This window comes from Cladophialophora carrionii, assembly GCF_000365165.1.
Source record: "Cladophialophora carrionii CBS 160.54 unplaced genomic scaffold supercont1.3, whole genome shotgun sequence".
Taxonomy (NCBI): Eukaryota; Fungi; Ascomycota; class Eurotiomycetes; order Chaetothyriales; family Herpotrichiellaceae; genus Cladophialophora; species Cladophialophora carrionii.
In genome coordinates this window covers 1,063,334-1,084,899 of record NW_008481828.1, presented here as the reverse complement: position 1 = coordinate 1,084,899, position 21,566 = coordinate 1,063,334, and the positions used below count along the sequence as shown (strand labels likewise).

General features: G+C 54.0%; 7 protein-coding genes across 7 annotated transcripts; 4 read left to right on the top strand and 3 right to left on the bottom strand.

Moving 5' to 3' along the window:
- Positions 1 to 865: 865 nt before the first annotated feature.
- Positions 866 to 2,695, top strand: G647_03776 (uncharacterized protein; the record flags this gene model as incomplete). The annotated part of the gene is made up of 6 exons (XM_008728121.1): positions 866 to 1,082; positions 1,132 to 1,171; positions 1,225 to 1,381; positions 1,435 to 1,591; positions 1,669 to 2,492; positions 2,579 to 2,695. 6 exons carry the CDS (start codon positions 866 to 868, stop codon positions 2,693 to 2,695), a joined length of 1,512 nt encoding a protein of 503 aa, XP_008726343.1.
- Positions 2,696 to 3,180: 485 nt separating this feature from the next.
- Positions 3,181 to 3,571, bottom strand: G647_03775 (uncharacterized protein; the record flags this gene model as incomplete). The annotated part of the gene is made up of 2 exons (XM_008728120.1): positions 3,181 to 3,332; positions 3,412 to 3,571. 2 exons carry the CDS (start codon positions 3,569 to 3,571, stop codon positions 3,181 to 3,183), a joined length of 312 nt encoding a protein of 103 aa, XP_008726342.1.
- A 1,899-nt stretch (positions 3,572 to 5,470) lies between these two features.
- On the bottom strand, positions 5,471 to 6,300 carry G647_03774 (uncharacterized protein; the record flags this gene model as incomplete). The annotated part of the gene is made up of 2 exons (XM_008728119.1): positions 5,471 to 5,628; positions 5,688 to 6,300. The coding sequence occupies 2 exons, from the start codon at positions 6,298 to 6,300 to the stop codon at positions 5,471 to 5,473; spliced, it is 771 nt and encodes a 256-aa protein (XP_008726341.1).
- A 1,658-nt stretch (positions 6,301 to 7,958) lies between these two features.
- Positions 7,959 to 9,713, top strand: G647_03773 (uncharacterized protein; the record flags this gene model as incomplete). Its single annotated transcript, XM_008728118.1, has 1 exon — positions 7,959 to 9,713. One exon carries the CDS (start codon positions 7,959 to 7,961, stop codon positions 9,711 to 9,713), a length of 1,755 nt encoding a protein of 584 aa, XP_008726340.1.
- Positions 9,714 to 10,310: 597 nt separating this feature from the next.
- G647_03772 (V-type proton ATPase catalytic subunit A) lies at positions 10,311 to 12,584 on the bottom strand (the record flags this gene model as incomplete). Its single annotated transcript, XM_008728117.1, has 3 exons — positions 10,311 to 11,337; positions 11,473 to 12,085; positions 12,134 to 12,584. The coding sequence occupies 3 exons, from the start codon at positions 12,582 to 12,584 to the stop codon at positions 10,311 to 10,313; spliced, it is 2,091 nt and encodes a 696-aa protein (XP_008726339.1).
- Positions 12,585 to 14,335: 1,751 nt separating this feature from the next.
- G647_03771 (uncharacterized protein) lies at positions 14,336 to 16,295 on the top strand (the record flags this gene model as incomplete). The annotated part of the gene is made up of 3 exons (XM_008728116.1): positions 14,336 to 15,926; positions 15,977 to 16,139; positions 16,190 to 16,295. 3 exons carry the CDS (start codon positions 14,336 to 14,338, stop codon positions 16,293 to 16,295), a joined length of 1,860 nt encoding a protein of 619 aa, XP_008726338.1.
- A 1,519-nt stretch (positions 16,296 to 17,814) lies between these two features.
- G647_03770 (uncharacterized protein) lies at positions 17,815 to 20,169 on the top strand (the record flags this gene model as incomplete). The annotated part of the gene is made up of 5 exons (XM_008728115.1): positions 17,815 to 17,840; positions 17,899 to 17,968; positions 18,033 to 18,127; positions 18,192 to 19,949; positions 20,001 to 20,169. The coding sequence occupies 5 exons, from the start codon at positions 17,815 to 17,817 to the stop codon at positions 20,167 to 20,169; spliced, it is 2,118 nt and encodes a 705-aa protein (XP_008726337.1).
- Positions 20,170 to 21,566: the final 1,397 nt, after the last annotated feature.

The following is a 21,566-nucleotide window of genomic DNA, read 5'->3' as shown; positions in this document are numbered from 1 at the left end:
AATTGCAGGCCAAACCAACAAGGTCGAAGTGCTGGATCCCACAGGGAGTCCAGCTGTCTGCGCCGTTACGAGAGATACGAAGGCACGCTTCGTCCCTAGCTGCCGATGATGCTGCTGCCACGTTGGCGTTTGCCGTACATGATGCAAGGTAGTGGGTAGAGACAGGGTTCTCGCACGGTGACATAGTGTAGGTACATGCGTAACAAGCAGAAGTGGTGGTGGTACAGTCAACGGCGCGAGTACACAGTTCGTACAGTAGAAGTGTGACACCCGCTAAGGCATCCATCGCTTCGGCGGAAGCGCAGGCCCCCCAGCACCCACCCGGGGTTAAGAGTTAAGCGCCTTAGGCCACCCCAATCCATGCGCCAGGCCCCGCCGGCCATGCATCCATGTGGAGGAAGCTGGTTCTCCCCTCCTCTGATCCCTCTGTTTCCTCCATAACTGCCAATGGACACTCGGGATTCTGGCCGTCCTGGTCTAATGCATTCGCGCGGCACATTCTGGAGGACGGGGATGACCGGACGTGGGCTGCCCGGCACTTGCAGGGATACAAGGACGACCGAGTCCTGTCCTCGCTGCGTACCCAGTTCGTTATGCATGCCGAATCACCAACTGCTGTACGGAGTACACCCAACGACTTCGCCCAATCTCTAATCCGTGCTGCTGGAGCTGGAGCTGGTGCTGGTGCTGATGCGTCTATATCCTACCCTATCTCCATGTGCTGGTGTCAATCCTCTTCCCAGGCCAAGGTCTCGCAATGGCAATTCTATTACAAGACGGCCTCTGTTCGACGGATACGGCTGAACCTTGAGGGTTGTTGAGACCTCATCACGCTTCAGCTCGCTTCTATTTCATGATGGCCAACATGGCCTCCTTCTTCGCAGCCTCGCACATACAGCTTGGTCTCGCCGCAATCGTGACGGTCGCGATTGTGTGGGTTGTGGTCTCTACCACAGTATCCTACCGCCGGCTGCGGCACATCCCAGGACCGTGGCTCGCTCGATTTTCCCAGCTATGGCTACTCAACGTCACGTCCAAGGGAGACCTATACCTTGCCATGGAAGGAGTCATTGAGAAATACGGTAGGATCGGACGAGCCATCTTGGAGCCCGCCATGCTGAGCAGCAACAGGCTCACCAGCGAGGATCGGCCCTAACATGATTATCTTTGAGTAAATCAGGCATTACAGATCGTTGCCTTTTCGCGATTGCTGACTTCGAGGAGTGACCCCGAATATGTTCGCGCCATGACAGCTCCCCGTTCACCTTTCAGGCGGGGCCATTGGTATAAGGCGATGAAGCTCGACGCGCGGATCAACAATCTCCTGTCTGAACAGGATGAAAGACGCCACGCAGAGTTACGAGCGAAGATGATGCCCGGAGTAGCTCTTGGACGATCCCCTACTAGAGCCACACGCTAACACTCACGGTCCAGTACACTGCGAAAGAAGTCCCCGACCTCGAGGCGACCGTCAACGATAGGCTCCTCGACCTCATCGCGCTCATTACGCGAGAAGGGATAGAGAAACGCTCGTCCATCGACTTCGCCACGTTCGCTCAGTATTTCACTCTCGACAGCCTCACGCATATTGGTAAGTCGGTTGTGCAACGTCTCTCCCACAACCACACCACGAGACATGAGAGTCGAAGCCAACACACACACATACAGCATTCGGCCGCCCCTTTGGCTTCCTAACGCACAACGAAGACCTCTACAACTACAACAAGACCAGCACCGCGTTCTTCCCCGTGCTGGAACTCGGCACCAATTTCCCATGGGTGCACGCCATCCTCTCCAGCCCCCTCCTGCAAGCGCTGGCGGGACCCAAACCAGAAGACAAAGCGGGCCTGGGCGCCATCATCGGCATCGCTCAGGAGATAGTAGCCGAGCGCTTCCACTCAGGTTCGGAATCCAAGAACGAAAAGGACATGCTCAACTCGTTCATCAGACACGGCCTCACGCAGCTGGAAGCAGAATCCGAATCCCTGCTTCAAATCCTCGCCGGCTCGGACAGCACGGCCACCACGATCCGAATGACGCTGTTGTTCATGCTGACAAACCCGGCCGTGTACGTCAAGCTGCGGACCGAAATCGACGCTGCCGTCGCCGACGGCCAAATCTCCTTCCCCGTGGTCAAGTACAGCGAAGCCCAGACGCTGCCTTACCTCCAAGCGTGCATCAAGGAGGGTCTCCGCGTCTGGCAGCCTCTGAACGGGATCGGGACGAAGCTCTCTCCACCAGAGGAGATTGAGATCTGTGGCGTCCGAATCCCACCCCACACGCAGGTGGCCATCAGCCAGCACATGATGATGAAGAGACGCGATCTGTTCGGCGACGACGCCGCCATCTTTCGACCGGAGCGCTGGATCGAGAATGATCCCGAGACGCTGAAGAGGATGGAGCGCGTGTGGGAGTTGTCCTTTGCCGCCGGGAGGTTTACCTGTTTGGGCAAGGGCATCGCGCTGATGGAGTTGAACAAAGTGTTTGTAGAGGTATGTTATCTTCTTTCTTCTTCGGTCCCTGGATGAAAGAACGAGGTCTGTGGGATTTTCTTTACTGATCGAGGTTTCCTACGCAGCTCTTCCGGCGTTTCGACCTTGGAATCGTCAATCCCGTCAAGACGATGGAGACGAAGTGCCATCAGATTCATGTTCAGAGAAAGATGTTTCTGCATGTCACGGCACGGGCCATGTGATGGCCTCTTACATCTCGGACGGAGGTTGATACGTCCATAACAAGGGTGTTCCACAGCACGCACGCCAGTGTGCGAAATCTGCAGATTCGACTTATCTAGCTTGGCCCCTGTCTAGCACATTACCGGCGACTTCACTTTCCAACTTTCAAGCCCAGGATTCATTCCCGACAGTGGAAGCAGCTCAGCCACTTCCCCTCTATTCTAGGTTCCTTTCAATATGTTGGCTCCACGTATCAAAATCCAGCGATGGTGAAATACCACCCATTTGTCTCTCCCTTTGTAAGATCACAAGGAATGCACCCTTTGTACCGGCCCGTATCATACTATCACCTCAGTCCTTCCCAGCATCATCTCCACCCCACCGTCGCCCAGAGCTCACGGCAATGACCGACTCCTCCCAACTCCATCTCCAACACATCGATCCCTCAGCTTCCCAAGACTATGCCGCTCAACTGCAGCTGGACCTCTCATAAGGTCTGAGGCTCCTACGGCAGAGGCTCGTATGCACCACCCGACTTGTGCGCCTCGCGGTTCGAGAACAAGAAGTAGATGAGCATTCCCACAATGGGGAACAGGAACACAACCAAGCACCACAGGAGCTTGTGGAGGGGAGGACGATTCGATTTCAGGACCTCGACTATTCCGATTGTATTAGTTACCAGTGACCATGTATTTTCTCTCTCGAGCTCGTAACGGGATTACATCGGTGAACTTACTGAAGACCAGCACATCGAGGACTAGGACAATCAAGCCGACAATTCCACCGCCTGTACCGTAGCCGATGGCATTACTCTCGGCGTGGAATTCGTCGCCCGAGAGGGGAGCTCCGAGAGCGAGCGTCGTAAACAAGATTTGGAGGAAGAGTGACTGGACCATTGTGACTACGGGTGTGTGATGCGGGGGGGGTTTCTTTGCTCAGGCCAGGAATCTGTGCGGTCGCTGGACTAGAATATGGACGGAGGAAATCGACGCGGGCGCAGAGGTCGTGGTGAGATAAGGTGAGCTGGAGGTACGAGTATCGAAACCAGGAAGCAGGCAGGCAGCCGTGTTGTACCTTATTTATTGCCATTGTGTCATTGCGGGGTAGTTGGTAGGCACGCGACTGCCCAAACTGTCACAGCCAAGGTCTTCGGTTTCGTTCCATGCACAAGACGTCATTCTGTCATTCTGGGGCTGGTGGCCCCGCCCCACAAGTTGCGTTGCGGTGGGTGACGTGGGAAGGCGCCGGTGATAGCCGAGCTTGACCTGGCATCGTCCGAGTACTTGTACGGAGTACTCGTACTGTGTACTCTAATCTGAGGCACTGATCGCCCATTCTGTTGCTATGACTTTATATGGCTTGTGTTATTCGACTATGTTGCGTGTGTGAAGAGCGTATGGTGTGCAGAATATTGGCGCTGGGATTCGTCTCGCACTGTCGCCCCCGAACGTAACAAGTGCTCTATGAAACGGAGGAGCGAGTGGGCGTATATCCTACTGCGCTGCCTTGTCAGTTCCCTTTGAACCAGAACGGGCTGGCAGAGGGCTATAGCGATGCTCTTGTGATCGATTCTGTTCATCTCCGCTATGAGGTCGACAACGACACCGGCGAATACAGACTGTGGGCCCGACATCACAACTCGGATTGAGCGCCCTGCACCGCAAGAACATGACAATGGGCATTTGACTCAACCATTATTGCCACTGATGGTGGACTGGCTGTGAACAGTTGACGAGGAGAATAATCGTGCTCCATTTGAGAGGCGTCTCCTTTCCCCTGGGTATGGCGGCACTCTGTATAGGATAGAGCTGGTTGAGTACGGCGGAGATACCGGGAAGCCTGGTTCAGAGCTCCTACCCAAGGACTGTGTCAACCTGAAAAGTGAAGAAACACGTCAATGTCCGTTAATTTGTGCGGAGAAACGAAGAACGAAGGTAGGTCGGTTTACGAGCTGAGAGAAAGGGTTGAGATCAGAAAGAGCTTAACGAGGACCATTGAAGACTGGTGGGCTCGGATGGAGGGGCTCGTGTTGTACATCTGAAGGCTAGATGGTCGTGGTCGCCATTGTCAGGCACACGTTGAACCACGATGGACGAAGTTTCCTTTCGTCAGTGGTGGATGTAATCATTCCCTACCCAAAGGCGTAGTTGAAGGGTCTGTAGTCACTAGTGACCCCCCCTGCATACATGTGTACGCAAACAACAATGCGTCGGTCAAGCGAGTAAGGATTGAGGTGAGGTCGACGAGCATGCTACCACGGAAACCAGAATATCCTGACGGGACAGCAGATAAGACTTGCAGCCCCTCGGAGCCAGCGCTTTCCGCAAGTTGTCAGTTCCTTTTCGTCCGTCTTTCCCACCTAACAGCATACAGCTGTCCGCCATCACAGTCACGCAGGACGGAAGTGAGGACTCTGGCAGAGCCGAGGGACACAGATTCGGCACACGCACCTGCTCAACTCTGGAAGGGCTACCCAAAGTTTCTAGAAACTTGCTCGAAGGGGTACGCTGAATGTGTCTGGTCGACCAAAATTGACACCGGCAAAGTCTTTCATTGCGGTGGGCATGTGCACTTAGCGTCACAATATCCGAATACAAGACCATGCTCTGTTGAGCGGTCCACGTTCTGTGGTCATGAAAGGAGAAATTTGCGGAAGAACAGAATCTTCGTGTCTGTGCGCCAGCACTATTAGACGGAGTGGCGAAATGCTTGTCTGGGTTGCTGAGAGCACGTGGAGTACTCGTACATGGCAAGGCAGCCTGCCCAGTTCATTGCTCAAAATGTCCACAATCGCATCAGGTCGCGAAATGCTTCGCATACAGGGGGTCCCTCTCCCCTTCTGCAATCTCCCGCCAGTCGTACTCTAAAGCCTTCGCCAGACTCCTGGCAACACCTTGGCCTCCGTAGAAGTGGGAGATGAAGGCCAGCGTCACGTCCATCCCCGCCGAAATTCCTGCCGATGTCCAGATTCAAGTGGCAGCGTGTTACTGTCCTCGACTTCTGAAGGCAAACTCCGGACCCACCGAGCAAAGTCTGCCCATTTTACTTTGGGGCTCCGTGCTGCCACTTCCTTGAATCGCGTCATGTTCGTGGTAGCGCGTCGATTGTCGAGAAGGCCAGTTTGTGCCAGCGCATCAGAACCGGTGCAAACTGTGATGATAGCGGTACGGATATGTGGGGCGACCATTGGCAGAAACTCGAGCAGACTCTGTATGTTGGAAGTTTTATTGCCATCAGGATGAACCCGTTTCAGCCGAGTCCCGACGCCACCAGGGATTAGGAGGACATCAACATGAGGTTTACCTTGGTCGAGTTCGAGTGCCCTAAGAAAATCTGCAAATGTGGTATCGGGCTGGAGGTACTCATTGAAACTGAGGTTCGTCTTGCCACCTGAGCTGGGGTATGCGTCCACGAGGTCGAAAGTCCAGTTGGCAGATTTGGGCGGAATGGGCTTTGTCGGCACCGGCTCAAGAGTCTCTGCAATGAAGGTCAGAGATAGCGGGTGTTTCTCAGGATCAAGATGAGCAGTGGAAAGTATATTGAGGATATCAAGTGGACCCGCGAGGTCGAGGAGCTGGAATCCAGGGTAGATTGGGAGCAAATAGTGAATCGGAAGAGAAGTCATGATTCTCAATTGAGCGGCTGTCTTCGAACTTGACCTCAGCAACCTGCTTGACCGAGAATGAATCTAGAACGCCGACAAGACGAGGTCGAGTGAGACTATGAATGTCAGATATTCAGCAACGACGATTCCAGGGGAGGATGCGATGATGTTCGACGAGGGTTTTCCGAGATGGTCCAAATTGCCGTTTTGAGGGGAGTTTGCCAGAATGGTCGCACCGTAAATCTTCGGAGCAAGCGAGAATCGCTAAGCGCTGCACGGGGCGATGCCGAACGGCGTGAATCCAAGTTTCACAAGTAGCACGCCTTCAACGCAGCACATACATCCGGCCCAGACCTGGGCAATCTGGTCGATACTGTGCATATGCGAGAGAGATGCGATTCAGAACACACTCTCAGCCACGGGGCAATGTCAAACCGTTGGCCAGGCAAATTCGCCTTCTCTCTGGGGCAAAGCTGAAGTACTCGTAACTCGTACCTTAAGAAGGCTCAAGGAGGCTCCACTGTACCCTGTAAATCGGCTGCCTTCGAGCTAGGCCCAGATGGGTTGGGCAGGGTTAGGCACGTGCCACAACGCGGGTGTTTTATGACTGGTCGCTGTGCCAAGAGGCGAAGGTCAATGCGCCATCCATTGTTTTTCACCCTTCCATCTGCGCTCTCTCTTCCGCTGCTCTCACTGCGTCCAACGACACATGACTCCCTCAAACCATCTTACGTTTCTTTCGTGCCTGACCAATACTCCTCTGGCAGCCTTTCTGACCAGCAGGGCCTTCAATGCAATGGCGAGCCAGTACCACCGGGTTTCTGTCACGGGCTCCTGGCGCATCAGCACACGTTCCGCCACTCATGCGCTGCTCACCAAATCACACGCCGTCAACTCTGTGGTCAACCAACACGACCTGATTGTCAATCTGTTTGCCTGATTTTTGCCTCCCATAGTTGCACCAAGAGAATGACGCATATCTTGATTGAGACTCAATGGAAGACCACGGATTACTCTGCACGCACTTTCTGCCTGTTGCGCTTCCATTGTACTGCCACGTCCCGTTTCTCTCCCCCTAGCATTGCCTACTGTTGCTCATCACCTCCATTGGAACTCTATTGATGTCTTGAGCAGTCGCAAATCAACTCTACCATCTACGATAATATGCCATCCATCCTGTCTTCTGTGTATTCGTTTGACTCTACCCGCTCGCGGTCCTCGATACTTCCACTACTTTACCGGTCGCCGTCGACACTCGCATCTTCAAGAGGTGGGACCACAGGCTGAAATCCCGGTTCGCACGTGCTGTTGGCTTTATACCTGCACGGAACCGTGGTTATCGCGCGTTGTGAAAGTGTGGTTCCGGGCTCTTCCCATTCACGCTTGAGGACCTACCGAACCGCCAGAGCCCAAAGCTTCCTGAAGAGGACCTGTACCTCTGCGGGCGGCGACGAGCCGCCAGAGCCTAAAAGTTTCCAGACGAGGACCTGTGCCTGTTTGCGACTGACGACCTCTGGGTTATAAAGCACTAGATCCGCTCCTCTCTGGAAGGAAATTCCCATCCTGCAGAAGTATCAGATCAGTCTCTTGCGCCCCTCTTGAGTCCAAATCAACAAAGGTTTCCTCCTGCAGAAATATCGCTTCAACCTTTTACGTCTCTCTCTGAGTAAGATCTCGACATGGCTGCTCAACAGTCTATCTCTGGCCACCGCGAGCCATACGAGCCTCCCATGGCAGCCATTTCGTACATCAAAAACCGGTATCCAAGCCCTCCAAACAGACTAGGGAAGAACTTTGGAGGCCTCCAATCTGAGGGCAAGGCCAATGATTCTGCGGTGTATCCGCCTGTCCCGATACTTATACTGTCGCCCCCGTCCAGTCTACCTTTGTCGCGGTCGTCCACAGAAACAAACATCGAAGCAGCCGCTTCATCCTATGCAGAACCCAGTAATACGAACGAGGACAGGCCGGGGCTCATTAGTGGACTGACGAGAAACGACGAGCAAAGGGCTGTGATCCTGAACCAGTTCCAGGTGGATCGCATGCTCAAGGAGTTCGTGGAACACAACGACTGCGAACTTCTGAGAAGCCCCACGGAGCTTTATTGGCTCCCTATCAGGGGAATAGATAAGCATCTCCGGCTGGTCGATGCCACCGAGTTGCTCCGGAGACTGGAGGTACTCCGGGATTATCGTCTTCCATGGGCCAAGTCGCTCGTGGATTGCGATGAGAGTGTCGTCGTGAGTATCGACACTCCGACGAGCGGGTGCCCGAAACCATGGTCGGATATCAGGCGCATGGCGATTGCCGGCCTCCTTGAACAATACCCGCCAGAGGACATGGCCGGACTCCTGGGCGGGATCCGGCGTCATCTATATCGGGGGCAGCATTCCAAGCTGCAGTACCAACCCGTATGGAAGGACGCACAACCCGTCCTCGAGCAGACGGAGACGACGAGACCCGTCCGTTCAAAGAAGGAGCCCGCCAGCGACAACCCTGGCAAAATAACGATCAAGATCTCCGCGCGTGCCCTCGCCATATCCGACAAGAAGCAGCGTGCGTCAACGGCATGCTCTTCTTCCCAGAACGGCACGTCCTCTGAAGCAACCTCAGAGGAAGATGCCTCGGTCGCCCGCCCGCCAGAACCACGAATTGGGACCACTTTGGAGTCCCGTGCCACGAAGCGCAAAGCCTCTAGAGCCTTGGAGGACGATGTCCCGGTCGCCAGCCCGCCCCAAAAGCAGGCCAGGGTGACCGGGGAATCCAGCGCCACAAAGCGCCACAGGACCCGAGACGGGTCGACCACCAGGGTGATCAGCCCCAGCGAGCGCTTTGGCCTGGCCATCAAGAAGTTCTTCGCGGCTCGGTCCCCAGCCAAAGACGACTTCGGCCACTTCAAAGGGGCCATTATGCCGGCGGGGGGGCCCGACGCCAATCTAGCTCCCCTCGATGAGACGACGCATCCAGACTTCCAGGCCTCGCTCGACAAACAGAGCCCCCGCGGCAAGCTGGGTGATACGGCGGACCTGCACGAGTCCGAAGTCCGCCTGTGCCAGCTCCTCGACATGCCCGCCGCGCAGTACAAATGCCAGAAGGCGCGCTCGTTCGTCGGCCTGGCCATGTGGATCGAGTACAACGAACAGCGGCGCCAGACCGAGGCAGCGCCACCGGCCAGGATGCAGGCGTTCAACAAGACGCAATTGCAACAGTGTTGCAATGTGGACGTCAACAAGGCGTCGCGGCTGTGGATCGCCTTCAAGGCGTGGGGCTGGCTCGGGGACGAAGAGATGGTCAAGTCGGTGCCGAGCGGTCTGGATCAGATGTTTCCGCGAGAGTATCGGCTCGGCTGGGTGCGGGAGATGCAGAAGTTCGAGAGGGAGAAGGTGCCCGAGGCCGACCGGAGTAAGTGTGTAGACTGGGACCTGGGAGCTTGAGACGTGTGTGCGCGATGGCCCGCTGGGGTCGACGGGGGCATGCAGCCAACTCTCCTTACTGTTCACTTACTTACTTTGTTTTCCAAAAGTATGAGCGAGGCGTCGGGGTACCTACTGTATGACGAAGAATGACTTTATTGTTGGTGATATTTAGTATGGCGTTCAAAGAAACAAGAAACACGATCAGAAGCGACACAGAATGAAGGGAAGCAGATCACAGAGATTATGACTCATGGACCAAGCGCAGATCTTGATTTGTATGATATGGCACGGTATGAGCTGTGCAGTTGTACAGTGTTGATGGTAATTTGTGGATATTAGCTCGAGTCAATATGTAGTAATAGAGTGGTCAACAACACCACGACGGCAGCGGCTACAATCAATAGGTGGCCAGAATGCAAGAACCGGCGACGGGTCCGCTGTCCTGAACTCCCAGCGTCCTCTCTATTGATTGCTCTCCTACTGGCTACATACATGTATCCGAGTACGGCGTACGCGTGAGTAAACAACCTTTACCACGGCTGACCGATCAATAGCAAGCCATCTCCATTGACTGCACCAGAACGATTCTCCCAACCCCACGGCCTTTTGCGGCACCTATTCATCGCTGACACTCGCAAACTTCTCACTCATCTTCTGCAATAGCCCGTCATACTTTTTGCTCACCGACTCCTCATCGTCGGGCAACTCGAACTTCATACTGCGCAAGCCGTGCTGGATCTCGGATGTTGCCTCCCTCACCTTCGCCCAGCTCAACCCACTGCTCACTGCCTTCTGCGCCTCGTCGTGGAACTGCATGAATGCCTTCATCATGTACTCTGTCTTCCACAACGGGCAGAATTGGTCGTAGTCACTGTATCCGTTCTGCTGCAGGAAATCGTCCTTGAGCATGGCCGCGACGTCGAGGATGATCTTGTCGGAATCACCCAGCGCCGATTTCCCGACCAGCTGCACGACTTGGTCGAGATCTTCCGAGTTGGTGAGTAATTCTTTGATCCGGTCGCGGAGGCGCGGAAACTCGGGGTGGTCCTTGGCATAGAACTTGTCGAGGATGTTGGTGTACTTGCTGTACGACAGGGAAGTGTTTACAGACGGGAAATGCTTTCTCTGGGCCAATTTCTTGTCCAATCCCCAAAACACTTGCACAATACCCAACGTGGCGGAAGTGACTGGGTCCGAGAAGTCACCACCGGGAGGGGACACGGCGCCGACGATGGAGATGCTGCCGTTGCGTTCTGGCGAGCCGAGAGCTTGAGCTGCGCCTGCTCTCTCGTAGAAGGAAGCGAGCTTTGCGCCCAGGTATGCGGGAAATCCCTGGTCTGCGGGCATTTCTCCTAGACGACCCGAGATTTCTCGAAGCGCTTCAGCCCAGCGCGACGACGAGTCTGCCATCATGGCCACGGCTTTGCCCTGATCCCGGAAGTACTCAGCTACCGTAATTCCCGTATAAATGGAGGCTTCTCGAGCGGCCACGGGCATGTTGGAGGTATTGGCGATCAAACAAGTTCGCTTCATGATGGGTTCCTTACGGCCCTCGATGGTGATGGAGAGCTCGGGAAAGTCCATCAAGACTTCAGCCATCTCATTACCACGCTCGCCCTGATGTGTGATTAGCATGGAGCATCTAGATTTGGGGGTTGGGGAGGATGGAGAATTTGAGGAGCACTTTCACCACCCCTCCGTATTCTGGGAGAAACTTACACATCTACAATGTGTTGTTAGCATAGTGAACAATGACGAGAGCAGAGAGTACACTTACCCAACGTAGACAATGATGTCGCTGTTGGAGAACTTCGAGACGGATTGTGAAATGACAGTCTTGCCACAGCCGAAAGCTCCGGGAATGCACACTGTACCGCCCTGAACCGACGGGAAGAGAGCATCAAGAACTCTCTGACCGACAATGAAGGGTGAATCTGCTGAAAGGCGTTCGGTGACGGGGCGAGGAACACGAACAGGCCATGTCTGCATCATGGGGTACTCCTTGGTCTCACCATTGAACTCCAGTGTAAGGAGGGGCTCGTCGACGGTGTACTCGCCCTTCGGAGCGATCTTCTTGATTGTGCCTCGAGCTCTAGGGGGCAGGAGGATTCTGTGCTCGTTGACCAAGCTGTTCTCAGGGACTTTACCCCAGACATCGCCGCCACTGATGTGATCTCCCTCTTTCATAGTCGGCGTGAAGGACCATTTCTTCTTCCTATCGAGTGAAGGGACAGCGATACCGCGCGGAATGTAGATGCTGTTGGTGTTGCCTGCAATGGTCTTCAGAGGTCGCTGGATACCGTCGTAGATTGTTTCCATCAAGCCGGGTCCGAGTTCGACGGATAAAGGTTTGCCAGTTCGCAGGACGGGGTCTCCGACAGTAACGCCAGCTGCGACATTGTCAATGGAGGCAGCAGCAGCATAAAGAGCTTACATACCCGTTTCTTCGTACACCTGAATGGTGGCTTTGTCTGCCTCTATACGAATGACCTCGCCGACCAGCTCATCGTGGCCGACCTTGCAAAGCTCGTACATGGCCACACCAATCATGTTTTCCGCGACGATGACAGGACCAGAGACGGAGAAGACGGTTCCATTCTGCTGGTCCTCGCCAATGCCACTCTCCTTTGCGGCTGGCATCCTTCGGTATGTGCGGGCAGTGGTGTCTAGAGTCTGAAGTGGTTGCGGAAAGGCAAAGACAGATGAGCTGTTGGAGCTTGCACCAGGAAGGTCGCCTTCGTCAAGATCCTCAACGAGATCAGGAAGACCAAGCTGAAGGTGTAGGTATCTCAGGTCCGAAGCAGTAGTGAGCTCGTCGATACTCCTGCCGGTGATGAACTCTATGACAGACTTTCTGTGTTTAAGGCGAGGGCGTCCAAATCCAAGCATATGAAATCATCATTTGCGGGTAGGAGCTGTTTGGAGTGTCCAGTTGCGGGCGATACGATAGCTAGGGCAGCGTTCTTAGGCTCTTAGGTAAGAAGTTCCCGCTTAAAGGTTCCCGCGGGCATGTCTGCCAGTGCCTAATTAATTGTCTAGGCACCAGGAATACTTTCACAGTACTCCGTACATACTTTAGGTAGGTAGGGAGGCACGGTATGTAATTCGTACTCGTACGTCTTCATTTCTTGTCCTGCGCCGAGTGCAATGCTAGCGACGACAGTGTCCGCCATTCCTCAGACCGATCTCAGGCAGACCGTCCAGCGTCCAAGTCTTGACCGAGGCATCCAGACATGGTGCAAAGCTCAGCTCCGACCAATTATAGCCCCTCACAAGCGGCCTCTGCCAGCCTGGAACACTTCGTCCCCGAAGCATCTGACATGTTCCCAGACCCGAGTGCCACCTGGCAGGATATGACGAACAGCGAGGGCTGATGGACACGCGAAGGACGAAAATCCGCGCTGCTGCTATGCGAGAACACTTTTCATCGTCGGCGACTTCGAGGCTAGACTAGAGTTCCAGTATTCCACACGTTCTTATCACTGTACGGAGTACAGTTATCAGGCTCCAACTTTCCATGAGGGCCGGCGCAGAAGTGGACGTTGGGTAGTCTGAAACAAGCCTAGCAGTGCCGGAATGGTTGGTCACCAGTCTGCTTCGCAGCAAGTGACCTCGTTTGGAGCAGATCAGGTGGATGGGGCTTGGGTGAGGTGGGCTTCCTGCTGCTTGAAGCGGGCGGGTAAAGAGAAGACTTTCCAGGCAAGCACGGGCGTACCTAGCTCTCCAACAGCATGACCTAATTGGCCCTGCTGAGCACCCGTTCCAGTTATAGTTTAGATAGCAATCAGGACTGGAAGTGCGGGCAGAACTGGCATTGTCTCCGACATCATCCTCCGAGTGCCCATTCTTGCGAACTGGCGTCGCTCGAAGTAAACCACATCTTTCTACCTACCACGACACTCAGACGACCAGCGTCGACATCCTCGGTCCACAACATCACTCTCACCACCACCCAACCTCCAAATATCACTCAGAAAACCATCGCTCGTGCATCTACTGACGTTGGGACTTGCCTCAGACTCGACCGCCTCGATCACATCCCCAATATCAACCGACGCCATCGTCTGCCCACTGTCTGCGTCCAAGGACTGGTTGCTTTACGATCGAATGTTTCGACCCTGTTTTCGTCTCAAGCATCTCTAACGCCGCTTCAAATCTGAATTTGGGCATCCGAACACTCAACATTGACGGCTTAACTCTGGTGCCGCACGAAGCAGACTTGACGCTGATATAGGCGGCTTTGCCGCCACCACGAGCTGGCAAACCACCTTCCTACAAACAACCACCTAATCATCTCCGACGACCCATCCATTTCGACTCACCCTCTCCATTCTTCTTACACAGATTCTACTTCCCCCACCCCCAACACATCGACAACTAATCCAACACCGAATACACACCGAGACCCACATCCGCCCGACTTACAGCCCTCTATCACAAACCAAGCACCTATAGAGCAGGTGCAGGTTTCTCAAGAGCTGGGGAGACGAAGGCGAAGGCGGTCATCATCTGAACCAGTCAGCGAAGACGACGATAGCGTAGGTGAGGCCACTGAGACATCTGGAGGAGAGCCTGCTCTCAGGGAGCACTCGTCAGCAGACAGACCTAGGTCGAAGCGCAGGCGGACTGACAGATACACCATGAGAGTCGATGAAGACTCGGAGCAAGTGTTTTCCAACGGTCATACTGCAAGCTCGAATGGCTCCACCCCTAGGAAGCCTTTACATACGGCACTAAACGGTCACGTCAATGGGTCTAGCCCCTCATACGCCAATGGCACATCCAAGAAACATACACCTGTCCGGTCAGCCACCTACCGTGGCCACAACAGAGAGGAGGTGGTACGCATACTCATCCAGGGTCTGATAGACATGGGATATTCAGATGCCGCCAGCGTCCTGTCAAGTGAAAGTGGTTACGAGCTCGAGAGCCCCTCCGTGGCGGCCTTTCGAAGTGCGATCCTAGAAGGCGTATGGTCAGAGGCAGAAGCTATCCTGCAAGGCTCACATCAGGGTGAACTTGGTGGACCACATTATGACGACGATCAATATGGTGATGGACTTGTACTTGCTGAGGGTGCCGACAGAGGTCAGATGCTCTTCTGGATTCGGCAACAGAAATTTCTTGAGCTGCTTGACCGACGAGACCTCGGCATGGCCCTCATGGTTCTGAGACAAGAACTGACGCCCCTGGGACACGACATTCATCAATTACACGCGCTCTCGACGCTGCTCATGTGCCCTCCGGAAGATCTCAGGTCCAAAGCTCACTGGTCAGGCACGGTGGAGGAGTCAAGGAAACTGCTGCTGCAGGATCTTTCTCGGTCAATCGCGCCATCGGTTATGATCCGGGATCACAGATTAGCTGAGCTCTTCGATCACATAAAACAAAGCCAAATCAACCAGTGTCTGTACCATAACACAGCAGAGCCTCCCTCGTTATACTCGGATCACATATGTGACCGCGACGACTTCCCGTCACGGACGGCTATCATCTTGGAGGACCACACGGGCGAAGTCTGGCATATCCAATTCTCCCACGATGGTACTAAGCTGGCTACGGCTAGCCAGGATCGAAGCGTCAATATCTACGAAACAGTGACCTTCAAACGCCTTCACAGCCTTACCCATCACTCTGCCGAGGTGACTTATGTTTCTTGGAGTCCAGATGACACAAAGATCATTACTTGTTCGCAGGACTGCAAAGCGCGAGTCTATGATGTCGAGTCCGGGAGATTAGAGGTGACTCTGGAGCACCAGACGGTAGATCAGAACTACGGTATCACTGCCGCTGCATGGACCCCGGATTCACAAGGCTTTGTTACCGCAAGCCACGACCGAAACTCACAGTTATGTCACTGGAATCTCAGGGCGGCGAAGCGTGAACAGCCTGTACACGTGTGGCCACGGGGGTTTAGAGTGCAAGACGTGGCAATCACGGTGGATGGCCACTGGCTGGTGGCCCTTGACCCTCAGAACATCATCCGCATATTCGACATGCATACCTACCGAGAGGAACCGCCCATCAAAGTGCTTGGCAAGATGACTAGTATTTCTCTCAGTCAAGACGGCAACACGGTGCTGGTAAACCTGGCAGTGGGGGAAGTCCACATGATCGACCTGACTACGCGAGACACTGTGCGAAAGTTTAGAGGACAGAAACAGGGCGAGTTCGTGATTCGAAGTTGCTTTGGTGGAGCAGCAGAGAATTTCGTCGTTAGTGGCTCTGAAGGTAAGCTTTCCTCTCTCGACTCTATCTGTTCAACGCTAATCAGAGCGCAGATGGCTTGATCTACGTCTGGCACAAGGAGAACGAGTCCTTGATCGAAAAGCTGGCAGGACATGGCCGAGGCCAGAGCGGGAAGGAGTGTGTAACGACGGTCGACTGGAACCCCAGAGATGCTGGTATGTTTGCATCTGGTGGTGATGACCGCAAAGTCCGAATGTGAGTTGCGTCCAACATGATCCGTGTGGCGCCGTTATTAATATGCTCAGATGGACGAACACCCGGTCGCCAATCGAAGGGCTACCAAGCAATCTGAGCAGGTCTCTTTCCCGCCACGACTCAGGTCGTACGAGCGCTCTCAGGTCGACACTGTAAGAGAGTATACCAACTTTTTGCGGCGTTGGTGGCATACGACACGGGCAGGAGGGATACATCATCAAGGTAACGAAGGACGATTGCGCAGCTATAGATTCTGGATACAGCATTGCATTAAGGAGGTGTTAGTCTGTGTGTCTGTGTCTGAACGGGTCCCAGAGCATGTCAAAGCCCGACGACGGCTTGGAGTTGGTGGGATGTTGTGCGGCAAACAGCCAGCAGCAAGAGTAAGGAAGGGCATATCGTGACAGCATCTCTTGATATGGCTGGTGGCAGCTCCACTAAATACCTAGATATAGCCGACTCTACTTATTCTCCAAACTTCTCAAGCTTGCATGGTCCCTATGGGGGAGAGGAACATCCCTTCCGACAGTATCGTGCGAATGAGGCAATCGCAGCTCCCTGCAGTGGATCTTGAGTAACATGAAGGCGAGAGCAAGAAGATGCTGTTCCAGGTAAGTATTCGGCGACGTTGAAAGACATTGCTCGACGTAAGAGCAGCGCGACAAGACCATCCTCCGACCTGCCATCTTTACTGTCCTATATTCCGCATTGCCTTCTACGGAGGTGTTGGGCAAGAAATCCTCGTCACAGGCGGGCAGAGAGGACGACGTGGGCTTAGGTGCACCCGGACTTAGACGTCGGTGACTTCCTGGTCCCGCCACGACACTCAAAAAGGGTGTAGAATAGGTAACCAGTGGAGGAGCACACGTATATTGATTGTAGCCGTGAGCGGACTGCGAAGTCGTCGGAGCCCGAATATCCATCGAGTAGGATTGAACGACACGGTCCTGCTTATGTACGACTGAGACTTACATTCTCGGTCTCATACGAGGCTGTGTCAGAACTTTGCCAGCAGCCAACATTTGAGATGCTGAGATGTGAACGGGTGTGGAGAGTAGAGTTGCTGTGGTCATTGCTGAGGTGTCACAGTGCCATATGTACTCCGTACTGTGGTAAGGGAGGGTCCTCTTCCCATCTCAGACCGATGACTTCCACGCGAGGCTCGTGATACGGAGTGCTAACCCGCGAAACCGAGTGATCTCGCTCCACTGAGATGCTGCAGGAATACCGACATTTCTTGGGAGCCTTCAACCAAAGACGCTTGTTTTCGTCGCTGCCTGGCACTTTGAGACAAGTTGGGCTGCTGTTCCCGCGAATTAGATTGGGAGCTGCCTGCTGAATGTCTAGGGCGACCCCAAAGAGCCTCCCATTCTTATTTGGGCGCCAAGAGCCCGTGACACGGAGCCTGGGGCCTGAGTTGGCGGCTACCGCGATTAACCCAGCCACAGGCGCAGGCGCAGGCGCATCACAAGCAGAGGCACAAACACCGTCACTTCCATCCCAAGATTTGGCCAGCAATTCCCATATCAACCCACATCAACACCAACACCACCAGCGCCCGGTCGCAGCACGCACATCCCTCGACCTTGCTCTACAGTCATCTGCACGAAGCAGCATAGACTTGCTCCGCTCAGACTTGAGGCAAGATCCTGTTCCACTCAGCTTTGCCCCAGCCATGGCGGCCACACCGGGGGGTTATTCGTGAGTGCCTGCGCAATGTCAACGGTTACTATCGCAGTCATGCTGACAACCCTTGCAGGGTCAATGTGAACGATCCGACGCTCATCGCACTCGTCAACAAACTGCAAGATGTTTTCACAACTGTTGGAGTATGTCGTCCGTCCTTTGGATTATCCCGATGGCCAGCTGTGGCATCTGACCGTGCTCCACTAGGTCCAAAACCCCATCGACCTGCCTCAGATTGTCGTGGTAGGCTCCCAGTCGAGTGGAAAGAGCTCGGTGCTTGAGAACATAGTGGGAAGAGACTTGTGAGCATGATCTACACTTCTACTATCTTCGGACCCCGCCGCCGATGCCTAACTCCTGCCTCAGTCTGCCCCGAGGGTCCGGAATTGTTACACGTCGACCGCTCGTCCTGCAATTGATCAATAGACCGGCGCCAGCTAAGCTGCAGACGAATGGTGTTACCGAATCAGAACTGAAGGACTCCTCCGACAAACAGGCCAACGTCGACGAGTGGGGAGAGTTCCTCCATCTGCCCGGCCAAAAGTTCTATGACTTCAACAAGATCCGAGATGAGATAGTCAAGGAGACAGAAGCCAAGGCAGGCAGGAATGTCGGCATCTCGCCACAACCGATCAATCTGCGGATCTATTCACCCAACGTCCTTACGCTGACACTGGTCGATTTGCCCGGTCTGACAAAGGTGCCGGTCGGAGACCAACCCAGAGACATCGAGAAACAGATCAAAGACATGGTTCTTAAGCAGATTGCGAAGCCCAACGCTATCATCCTCGCGGTCACAGCTGCCAATGTCGATCTGGCCAACTCGGACGGATTGAAACTGGCCCGAGAAGTCGATCCGGAGGGCCAGAGGACTATCGGTGTCCTCACAAAGATCGATCTGATGGACGCTGGCACCGACGTGGTCGACATTCTTGCCGGCCGAATCATCCCTCTCCGACTGGGTTACGTCCCCGTTGTCAACCGAGGCCAACGTGACATCGAAAACAAGAAGCGAATAGATCTGGCGCTCAAAGCCGAGAAGGAATTCTTCGAAAACCATCCTTCTTATCGGAACAAGGCGTCGTACTGCGGCACACCGTATCTGGCCCGCAAGCTCAACCTCATTCTTATGATGCACATCAAGCAGACACTACCGGATATCAAGACCCGCATTGCCTCCTCCCTGCAGAAATACAGCCTCGAGTTGGAACAGTTGGGCGCGGGCGATCTCCTCGGTAACAACAGCTCAAACATCATTCTCAACATCATCACCGAGTTCGCCAATGAATACAGAACCGTGTTGGAAGGAAACAGCTCCGAACTGTCAAGCAATGAACTGTCAGGCGGTGCCCGCATTTCCTTCGTCTACCACGAGCTGTACTCGAATGGTATCAAGGCAATCGATCCTTTTGAGCAAGTCAAGGACATCGACATACGTACGATACTCTACAACTCCTCCGGCTCATCGCCTGCCCTGTTCGTGGGTACCACCGCCTTCGAGTTGATTGTCAAACAACAAATTCGACGGCTGGAGGAGCCTTCTCTGAAATGTGTTTCCCTGGTCTACGACGAGCTGATTCGCATTCTCGGCCAACTCTTGCAGAAGCAGCTGTTCCGGAGATATCCCCAACTCAAGGAGAAATTCCATGCTGTTGTCGTTTCCTTCTTCCGCAAGTCTATGGAGCCAACGAACAAGCTGGTCAGGGACCTCGTGGCGATGGAAGCATGCTACATCAACACTGGCCACCCAGATTTCCTCAACGGTCATCGTGCAATGGCTATTGTGAATGACCGACACAACGCAAATAAGCCAACTCAGGTGGATCCCAAGACTGGCAAGCCGCTTCCACCACAGGTACCACCGAGATCGGGATCGCCCAGCTTGCCTACCGATGGTTCGGAGACCAACTCTGGTTTCTTTGGCTCGTTCTTCGCTAGCAAGAACAAGAAGAAGATGGCAGCCATGGAACCGCCGCCAGCCACGCTTAAAGCTAGTGGAACCTTGTCAGAACGGGAGAACCAGGAAGTAGAGGTGATCAAGTTGCTGATCAACAGTTACTTCAATATCGTTCGGAGGACGATGATCGATATGGTGCCCAAGGCAATCATGCTGGCCTTAGTGCAGTATGTTCACCCATCCCCGTGCTCCACTGATCATTGCTAACCATCGCACAGGCATACCAAAGACGAAATGCAGCGAGAATTGCTTGAACAAATGTACAGAACACAGGAGCTCGACGACCTTCTCAAGGAAAGCGACTATACCATCAGACGACGCAAGGAATGTCAACAAATGGTGGAGAGCCTGGCCAAAGCTAGTGAAATTGTCAGCCAAGTGCAGTAAAGTGTTAGCGAAGAAGAACGATTTTCTCACTGCGGTATTTGCTTTCCGAGGAACCAGGATGCTGTACCATTCACCAACTCAAGCTGCAGAGGGCGGCATCTCGAGCTCAGCGGAGTATTGGAGGAGAGGTAACGGAAAGATCCGGCGGAGGCGGTCCGATAACGAACGGCGAGCGGTCAATATCACTATCTGTGCACCTGTTCGCGATGCAATCATCAACAACTATGATACCACAACCTGCTGGCGCCTCTATCTGGGATTGTTTTTGGCCTTGGATTCCAGCACGGAGCTAGAATAGAACCGGATGATCAGAGTATGACACAACAACAGAGCCGGCTTGACTGGCAGTGACAGCGAGCAGCACGTACATGCATGCGTTCGAGGGTTGGATTTGATAGCGAGAGAGTTTCCAGCCTTTGTACACAGTAGACGTGTCCCCTCGCCCGGCATTGTCAGGATAGACGGTCGAGGAGCAACCATAACACCTGAATCCTTCGTCGCCTCGGGTGAGCTGACGGCTAGGTCTATACATGCCTTGGAATGCCAACCTCTCTGCCCAGTTTTGTCAGCCAAATGTCGGAGAGTTGCGTTTCTTGCACGGACCCGAATATCGATCCTCGAGTTTGCCGGATGCCGCCTCGTGCCGGGCCGCTTCAACTTGCAACGTTTGCAGCGCTAAATCCTCCGTAATTATACCTAGCATCCCTGTCCTGTGATGGCAATGCATTACATGATTATGATTCGCCGCTCTCGCTAGGTGCTGGCATCAGCCTCTCGAACAGGGAACATCGTTGTCAAAGATGTTCCGGTCCGGGCGGAGCTAGCTAGCCGATGCGAGGTGTAGACGGCGCAATGAACGGTTGGCGTTTCTCCAGCCTCGCATCGCTTCAAACCTCAATCCTCTGGTCGAGATCTTCAGACCAGCCGCGAGGGTGATATCAAGCTCCCTACGAAGAATCGGCAAGGAGGCTGCGTGTGTTGGCGTACGATGGAAGGCCCAGGGCGGACAGCATCTCGCAGGATCAGCAATAGAATCGTTGTTTTCGTCTCTACCTTCTCCGTTGAGCAGCAGCGGAGCTGAGAAAGCTCGGAACTTCTGATCCATTCGACAACGTCAACAGGCCGTGGATACGACATGTGAGGGCCTTGCAGATTATGCGTCTGGACATGGATGAGTTGATGATATGTATCCCGGGAGACAAATGCTCGTCGGACAGCTCATTATATAAGGGGCTCTTGCACCTTCATGGCGGACTGCAAAGGGCAAGTTCATCCATTTGCTGAGTTGACCTAGCATTCACGAGATCCTCATTTCTATCACAGATCCTCATTTCTATCACAGATCCTCATTTCTATCACAGATCCTCATTTCTATCACAGATCCTCATTTCTATCAC